Source organism: Hyperolius riggenbachi, chromosome 7 (genome assembly GCF_040937935.1).
Source record: "Hyperolius riggenbachi isolate aHypRig1 chromosome 7, aHypRig1.pri, whole genome shotgun sequence".
Lineage (NCBI taxonomy): Eukaryota > Metazoa > Chordata > Amphibia > Anura > Hyperoliidae > Hyperolius > Hyperolius riggenbachi.
The window spans coordinates 65,734,888-65,744,580 of record NC_090652.1 but is presented as its reverse complement, the minus strand read 5'-3'; the positions used below and the strand labels follow the sequence as shown (position 1 = coordinate 65,744,580).

Here is a 9,693-nt window from a genome sequence, read left to right as displayed (position 1 = left end):
ATCAGTCACATTTGCAGGAAGTACACAATTGGCAAACATCCACATCCAAGTAGTGAAGTGCACTAGTACAGGCTCACCCGGGTGTTGAAGGAACATGGTGTATGTTGTAATGTGAAAGCCATCCTCATTGCCAATTTCTTGTGTTTAGTCATCGCTGAAGCAAAATAACTGGAACTAGGTTTATTTATTTAGGTTGCTGTAGCTTTGTACATCTAAAACATGCTTTACTTTGAAACCAACACACACACAGACTGGTAGGAACAAGAATCAATAATAATTAACTAGAACAGCCTAGATAATCCCATGCTGTGAGGCTGCATCACAGGCAGCATCACAGCACCATTTACATGCCACAAACATGAACGCCACACTGCAGTACCTCCAGTTTCCTGTCTCTGGCTGCTGTCAAGACTATAAACACACTTTGCTAGAAACTTTTCTGGGTACCTGTAGCCAGATGGGTTCCCGCACTGCAAATTGAATTCCCTAAGGCACTTTATTGACCTGAGGAAGCAGGCAGAGACCCGAGAAATGCGTTGTATTTTTTCATTGTGCTTGAGTAAACCTTATCTAATCTACACCCTTGTTTTTCTGGATTTGTTCATCTGGAGAGGTAAGATATCTTATGTATTTATGAATATCTTTATAATATTTACTCTGAGAGAGATTTATATTTGGGCACTTCCACCCTTGTTAATTGCCCACTACACCTCCTTTGGAGGTGTCCTTGCCACTAGTGTAATGCCACCCACAGAGCTGACTCTCTCATGAAGCAAGGTGAAACACTTGCATCAGGCACAAAGTTTATAGAGGCAGCAGGTTTGTACTGTGTGTTTACACTAACAGCATGCAGTCAGAGTAGGAGGAGAAACGAGAGAAGAGCAAGCGAGGTGAAGAGGTCATCATTGGGGAAAAGCAGCTTGTTGAGCTGTGTTAGGAATCTGTCAGGAAAGCAGCATTGTTTCATTTGACTTGCACAATGCAGTGCTGGGCCGAAACTACGCATGAGCGTAATTACGTATCGTAATTTAGTGCAAATTTACGCGTAAGCGCTAGGCGTAACTTACGGTCTTACGCGTAATTATTTATGAGTAAGCAGTAAAGCGGTATTGTAATTACGCTGTCTACCATAATTGCTAGGTATGCGTAATTTTACGATGACTTACGCATAATTTTACGCGTAATTACTAACGTAAAAACTCCCCTTTTCTAAGAGTAGCCAATCAGTCAACATCCTGAGCAACCAATAGTATCTTCTCCCGCCCTTCAGTATATAAGCGTACGTTTTGACGCATACGAATGATGTGTATGCAATAGCTGTCACATTGATGGCTATTGCGTACACATCGTCCGTATGCTTCAAAAAGTATGTATTAATGGGTATTACTGCACTACGCGTAACATCGTAGCGTAAGCACCTACATTACGGTATCCTTACGCGTAACTGCGTAAGTTAACGCGTAATTACAGTGATGAACCGTAGATAATTTCCTACGCTGTAACCGTAATTGTGTAATGTGTAATAGCGTAAAATTACGCGTAATGATCCGTAAGCGTAGATTTTTCCATTACGACCAGCACTGGCACAATGTAAGGGAGGGGAAATAGAGGATGGCTGACTGGCTCAGGGTGAGCAGTTTGGTTGTCACAGACTCTTTGTCAGCCAGTCAGTGTGTTATTGTGGCGGGTTGCAGCATGCCATGCCTCAAGTTGTTGCATATACTCCCTTTCTGACTGAGAACATTAAATGAAGCAGAGTAAATTGTCAGGTGCATTCTCACAAGTTTGCCACAGGGAGCAAAAAGTCTAGACCCGGCCCTGGCCATCCACAGCTAGTAAGGACTCCAGAAGAATGACGGGGCTTGGAGTAGCGAGAGGGGTTGGTGTTTCCCCGCAGGTGATATGCATGAGTGGCAGGTTCTGAAACCACCTTTGTGAGTATAACTACTCTTGTAATATTGAGCTAATTTTATCCCACAATACTGCACCATTTGGCTCCTGGTCTTGTCTGTGTCACACAGGCTACCATGGGTCCCCCACAATGACAGTCCCTACCTCAACATGCAACTCTGCTTCTCTGTCAATAAGGTTTATTTAATGGTGGGAGGGGGCAATGTAAACTCCTGCACTTTCACCAGATGTCATTCTGAGAGGAAGACGACAGCTTCACACTTATTCTTCTAAAGATGTTTTGTAAAATATTTCACTTGAGGGATTTTTTCAGGTAAATTGTTTGTGTTGCAGAGGGGACCTCCCTGACCGTGGTGGCAGATACATATATGTCAGGTAACTTTTATATAGGCTACTTTCAAACTGCCCTGGATTACGTATCAGCAAGATTTCCCTGTGTCACCCGCCAATATGCATCCATCGCTGTGGACTTTGCAGGTAATTATGAGCTCAATCCTTAAGGTTTTGTGACTTGTGCTGAACCCCTTGTGAGTAATGAGTATACCAAATAGAAATGCAGCATGTAACACAGCCTTATAGCTCAGCTGAACTGGCAGATTTATAATCAGCCACAAATGACCATATTGCTCAGCTGTGTGCAGTTTTTAGTTGTTACAGTGCATTTATGTAACTATCTAATAAATGTATTACTGGTTTATTTTAGTCAGGCCAAGTCTGGATTTTCTTGTTCCATGAAACATATACAGTGCAGGGTATTTGCATTTGCAGGGTATGTATGTTAAGGAGAACAGTGGGATCGGGGGGGGGGGGGGGGGGGGAAGGGAGAACAACAGAAAGACCATGTAGTTTTGGAAAAAAAATCAATTTTAAAGTTATGATAGGTAAAAATTATATATTAAAGTGCGGTTAAATGACAGATAATGTATCAACCTATCAGCAGTGTAAATTTACATACAGTATGTGAAAAAAAAAAGAGCAGTACATTTCATGATGGGTTTCCAGGTGGCCAGTGCGCAGTGAGTACTGGGCTGGATCACTATACAACCGCACTATGGCTGCGTAATTATCCCTGGCAACTTTACCTATTTTGTGGACTTAATACTTTTGGACTAGCCATTATGCAGAGCCCCGGCCATGTGGGGCTTCACACCCTGAGCTATATCAGCCTGCATGGACATAGGTATGGGTGGCTTCGGGGGAGAGGGGCAGCCAAGCCTCCCCCTCTCCCACAGAGCCCTTGTCCAGTCCACGGACAAGGGTCTCTTCCCTGGGGCTGACAATTTCCTGGGGGGGGGTTCATGGTAGCCAGGGAGTCCCTTTTGAGGTGAACCACCCCAGAGGCCCACCCCCACCCCAGGTGAAATGAGTATACCCATTTCCACAAAGAGTTAAAAAGAAATAAAAATGCAACAGCAAAAAAGTCAATTAATATTCTTAATTAACCATGAATACTTACCTTTTATTAATGTTCCCACACCTATATCTTCAGAAAAGTCTCACGCCAACAGGGGTGCCTATAGCCATTTTGTCACTCCAGGTGAGAAAACCTTATGGGAAAAAACACCCCCCTCCTCCTCCTCCCCCCGCCAAAAAATAATCTGAATGCGACAGCATTTCACCCGAAAATAATCGTAATGCAGCAGCATTTCATCAGAAAATACATGTATTGCGTAAGTGTTTCACCAGAAAATAATCGTACTGCAGCAGCGTTTCACAAGAAAATAATCATAATACAGCAATGTTTCACCAGGAAACAATCATAATGCAGCAGCATTTCACCAGAAATTACACTTATTGAGGCAGCGTTTCACCAGAAAAATACACGTAAATGCGGCAGCGTTTCACCAGAAAATATATGTAATGTGGGCAGCGTTTCACCAGAAAATACACATAGACAGGGCTCCACTTTCATGAGGCCCAAAGGGGGACAGAAGAAGGCACAAAAGGAGACAGAAGGAGGCACAAAGGAGGACATAAGAAGACACAGGGGGACAGAAGGAGGCACAAGGGTCAGAAGAAGTCAAAGAGGAGGTCAGAAGGAGGCACACAGGGGGACAGAAGGTGACACAATGGGGGACAAAAGGAGGCACAATGGGGGACAAAATGAGACACAAGGAGGACAGAAGGAGGTACAGGAGGACAGAAGGAGGTACACAGAGGGGCAGCAGGAAGTACAGGGGGACAGAAAAAGGCATGAGGGTCAGAAGGAGGCACAAAAGAGGACAGAAGGAGGCACAGGGGGACTGAAGGAGGCACACAGGGGGACAGAATGAGGCACACAGAGGGGCAGAAGGAGGCACAAAGTGGGGCAGAAGGAGACACAAAGGGGGGCAGAAAGAGGCACAATGGGGGCAGATTGAGGCACAAAGGGGGACAAAAGGAGGCACAGGAGGAAAGAAAAAGACACAAGGGGACTGAAGGAGGCACAAAGGGGGCAGAAAAACGCACAAAGGGAGGCAGAAGGAGGCACATGGAGACAGTAGGAGGCACAAAGAGGAACAGAAGGATACACAAAGGGGGACAGAAGTAGGCACAAAGGGGGGGCAGAAGAAAGCAGAGGGGGGTGTAAGGAGGCACAAGGAGACAGAAACAGGCAGAGGGGGACAGACAGAGCCACAGGGAGACAGAAGAAAGCATAAATGGGCACATAAGAAGGCACAGGGGGACAGAGATTGGACATGGGGACTGAAGAGGCACATGGAGACAGAAGGAGGCACAAAGGGAGATAGAAGGAGGCACATGAGGACACAAGGAGGCAGAGTGGGACTGAAGGAGGAACAGGGGGGCGGAGGTAGCACAAGGAGATAAAGAAAGGCACAAGGGGACATAAGGAGGCACAGGTGGACAGAAGGAGGCAGAGGAGTCACATGGAGACAGAAGGAGGAACAAAAGGGAGATAGGAGGCATAAAGGGAGACAGAAGGACAAACAGAGGGTGAGACATGGCACAAGGCACAGAAGGAGGCACAAGAAGACAGAAGGAGGCACAAAAGGGTCAGAAGAAGGCACAATGGGGGGAAAAAGGATGCACAAGGCACAGAGGTACCCAGTGGCAGCTGCCTGCAACTTACACTAAGCAGATGCTGCAGAAGCAAGTAGTAGAACACCCATGGGGCGAGGCTTCGTCAAAGGGTGGGGCTTCCTTAAGGGGGCGGTGCTTAATACAGCAATATGGCTCCCCCTGGACCAATGGCACTCCAGGCAATGGCCTGTCCTGCCTATGCCTAAAGGCACCCCTGCACGCCAATATCATCTAGATAACTTGATTGAAGATCACTGCCAGCCACTGCCACACATGACGCTCCCCAAGCAGCTCTCAGCTGTACTAAGTATAGCTGAGGGATCCGCCCCTCCCGTTGCTGCACCGTAGGCTCCCTCAGTCTACCCTGCCACCCACACCTATCACACCCACCCATGCCAGCACCTAGAGCTTCCATGAGTGCACTAGGTGCTGGCATGGGTGGGTGCGATAAATGTGGGCAGGTGTGGAGGACAGCGGGGGCCAGAGGTGCAGCCTCAACACGGGATGGAGCTCTCAGCTATACTAAGTATAGCTGAGAGCAAATAATTTTTAAATATCCCTCAAAGCTCCCCATTGGTCAATTAACAGACCAATAGGCCTGCTCCTGCTATTAACCACTAATGTCAGTTTACTGAACTTTCCCACACTCTGAACATACATTTTAAAACCAATTTTCTCCAAATCCACAACATTTGTTTTTATGTTTTTCCCCTCTTGTACTCTTGTTCTCTTCTCCTTTCCATACCCTTCACATTTGGTGATTCTAGCTCATACGGGGGCTTTGCAATTAACCACTAAACATTAAAAAAAAAAAAAAAAAAAAAAAAAAAGCTTAAACTTGATTTTCTCAAAAACTGTGAGGTCTGAAAATGTATTTCCTCTTATTTCCAGTTCTCCTCAACATACCGTGCAAATTTGGTGTTTCTATCACTGACAGAGGCTTTGCTATTAACCCCTAAAGTCAGATGCCTTTGACTTTAGTGTTAAATGCGAACGCAAACTTTGGACAGGAAAGTTTGCATCAAATGCGAACAAGCGAATGTCAGAACTGTTCTCCCTAATGTTCCTCACTCAGTCAGCAACAGTACAAATATTTCTTTACTCCTATCTCATCCACTAACTCTTTCCAACAGAGTGTCAGAGAGCTAGTCTCACAGTTGTGATCAAAAATATGTGAACCCTTTGGAATTATACGGATTTCTGCACAAATTGGTCATAAAATGTGATCTGACATCTGATCTTTCTCTAAGTCACAACAATTAGAGATGGCCCGAACGGTTCGCCGGCAAATGGTTCCAGGCGAACTTTGGGTGGTTCGCGATCGCATGCAAAAGCAAACTTTCCTGGAAGTTCGGTTCGCCCCCATAGCGCACCATTATGGTCAACTTTGACCCTCTACATCACAGTCAGCAGGCCCGTTGTAGCCAATCAGGCTACACTATCTCCTGGAGCCACCCCACCCCTTATATAAGGCAGACAGTGCCGGCCATTATAGTCGTTCGTGTCCCTGTAGTAATTAATGAAGGGAAAGCTGCTGGCACACTCTCATAAGGAAAGATTAGTTAGGCTCTTGTAAGCTTCTTAGCTTCCTCCTGGCTGATTGTTATTCCTAAAATAGCACCCCACAACAGCTCTTTTGAGAACTAATCTTGTTTTTTTTTTTTTACCCTTCCTCCTCCTCCTCTACTCTTGTCTTCCAGGGATTTGAAGGATGTCAAAAGCCAGCTTACATACATTGGCCAGGAATTGAACCCAGGTAAACTGCTTTGAAGGCAGCTATGCTCACCACTATATCACCAACACTACATGCTGAAGCCAGCCTTGCATGTACCATTGTGATATACCCAAGAGAAAAATGAGCTTGCTTAGGGATTTGTAGGATGTCAAAAGCAACCTCACATACATTGGCCAGGAATTGAACCCAGTTCAACTGCTTTGAAGGCAGCTATGCTCAGGGGCGCCACGAAGCATGAAGCAGACCACGCGGCCGCTTGGGGCCTCAAGATCTTAGGGACCTCGGTGGCTCCGTGACGTCGTCGTGACGTCACTGTTTTCCCGCAGCCCCGCGGGGCTGGCCGAGCAGAGCAGAGCTACGGGAAGATGGCCGCCGCTAAAGCCCTGCTCTGGAGACTATTTATGTCTCCAGTACAGGGCTTCGGGTGGCCATCTTCCCATTGCCCAGCATTCAATCAGCGCGGTGCGTTCATCTGCTAAAAATGGGCCCTAATTGCATTTATCTGCTAAAAATGTGCCCTAATTGCGTTTGATATATGTTGAAAATGTGCCCTAATTGCGTTTGATTTCTGCTGAACTGTGCCCTAATTGCATTTGATTTCTGCTGAAAATGTGGCCCTAATTGCGTTTGATTTCTGATGAACTGTGCCCTAATTGCGTTTGATTTCTGCTAAAAATGTGCCCTAATTGCGTTTGAATTCTGCTGAAAATGTGCCCTAATTGCGTTTGATATCTGCTGAAAATGTGCCCTAATTGTGTTTGATTTCTGCTGAAAATGTGGCCCTAATTGCGTTTGATTTCTGCTGAACTGTGCCCTAATTGCGTTTGATTACTGCTGAAAATGTTCCCTAATTGCATTTGATTTCTGCTGAAAATGTGCCCTAATTGCGTTTGATGTCTGCTGAAAATGTGCCCTAATTGCGTTTGATTTCTGCTGAACTGTGCCCTAATTGCGTTTGATTTCTGCTGAAAATGTGGCCCTAATTGCGTTTGATTTCTTCTGAAATGTGGCCCAAATTCTGTTTGTTTTCTGTTGAAATGTTGCACAAATTGCGTTTTTATTTTCTGGTGTCTGGGGTAACTGTTGCTGCATTTATTATTTAATGGTCATAGTTGGCTATATTTGCTGTGCTACGGTTAAGCTCCGCCCATGCAATGTCATGGCCACGCCCATCTTTCGGCGCGGCGCGCGCCTCAATCACCCCCACATCCATTTTTTACCCGCAAACAGCCCCACCCCAATCCGCCCTCCCGCTCCACCCACATGTCATGGCCATGCCCACTTGTGTGGGATAGCCACACCCATTTTTCGTCGCGGCATGCTTCGCACACCGCAGGATAGGGCCACTTACTGCAGTCCGCTTGGGGCCACAAAAACCTTAGCTGCACCCCTGGCTATGCTTACCACTATACCACCAACACTACATGCTGTAGCCAGCCTAGCATGTACCATTGTGATATACCCAAGAGAAAAATGAGCTTACTTATTTGCCTAATTTGCTAGATGAAAGCAGTGGGACACATGGTGATACTGCTTACAGGCTTCAATTCAAGACTTCAGAAAGATCATGTGCCCCCCTGGATGATGCTGGTGTAACACACACAGCAAAGGACAGCAATTTAAAGTCTGGAAGATTCCAGGGCAAGGGTGGGAAGGATTAAAAGCTAGGTGACCATGCAACCATTCCTGCTAACCTTACTTGTGTCTTACAACACATTGGCTTAAGACTTTACCAAATCCAATGCTCCAATATGGGGAAGCTTCTCTGCTGTTTTTTTTTTTTTTTTAAGTGTGGTGTCACAGTTCACTCATCTCTTCAACTACAAGAAAGGCCCAGGAGTAGCCTTAGCTAACATAATATCTATGTTACGGCAGGGCCCTTATTACACTTTCTCTTACGATAAAGCGAGGTGCAAAAATGAAATCATGTTATAAAGTATTACTGACACGCGCTAAGGATCCTCAAAACTCTAAAATTTATTTAATAAACTAATTCACAATCAATCACTCGATCCATTCATTCAAAATCTCATAAATCCACCACATAAAAAAATCCTATCAGAAGGGCCCTTCTAAATCTTCTCAACTCTCTATGTGCACAAGATCTGATAAAAATCCCTATACAGGGTAAAAATTGACTCCTTAAAAATTGATAGAGAAATGAGCAATTGCATGAAAAAATATATATAGCGTCCGCTTGGTAGAGCAAAAAATGAAATCATGCCTAGCAGAGGATGGTTTTGATCCATCAACCTCTGGGTTATGGGCCCAGCATGCTTCCACTGCACCACTCTGCTTACGTTTGTATACAGCCTTCAAGTTTAAGAAGGGTACATTAGTTGAAATAATTACACTACTATCTATGTTACAGCAAGGCCATAATGACACTTTCTCTTACGGGGCTATGGTTACTGATTGGCCCATGTGGTAAAGCAAGGTGTTAAAACCAAAATACACCTAGCAGAGGATGGTTTCGATGCTTCGTTGTAGGAAAAAGTGAGTGAGACCGCTTAGCCGTACGAAAAAATGGGCACTTCTTTGCCTACTTCTTTCTGGCCTTTGTCATCATGAAAGAATCATAGAAATATATGTAGAAATTTGATATATACATGTTTTGTTTAAAGTGGAGTTAAACTTCTTGGAGCAGACTTTTTCCCTCCCTCCACAAGACACACACGCATCCACATAAGATTATTCTACATGGCTATCTGGGGTTCTCTTTGGACAACTGTTGAATGCAAAAGGCAAGGCTGTCCCTGGGTGGGCTTGAACCACTAACCTTTCGGTTAACAGCTGAATGCGCTAATCGATTGTGCCACAGAGACTGTGCATGCAGTTGCTGTTGAATTATTTTATGGAGATATATGTGTGTCTTTTGGAGGAAGGAAGGAAGTCTGCTCCAAGAAGTTTCAGCAAGTAGTGTTGGTGGTATAGTGGTGAGCATAGCTGCCTTCCAAGCAGCTGATCTGGGTTCAATTCCTAGCCAATGTATGTGAGGTTGCTTTGGACATCCTACAAATCCCTAA

The 9,693-nt window shown here is 45.1% G+C and overlaps 1 protein-coding gene across 1 annotated transcript in view; it reads left to right on the top strand.

Annotated features, from left to right (window-relative positions):
- The first annotated feature begins 523 nt into the window (after positions 1-523).
- LOC137526031 (uromodulin-like) overlaps positions 524-9,693 on the top strand; it is a 232,403-nt gene continuing 223,233 nt past the window's right edge. Inside the window, exons 1-2 of the mRNA XM_068247243.1 lie at positions 524-613; positions 2,245-2,388. Of these exons, the coding sequence (XP_068103344.1) occupies positions 532-613; positions 2,245-2,388 (226 nt within the window). The 5' untranslated portion in view covers positions 524-531. The remainder of the gene's footprint in view (positions 614-2,244; positions 2,389-9,693) is intronic.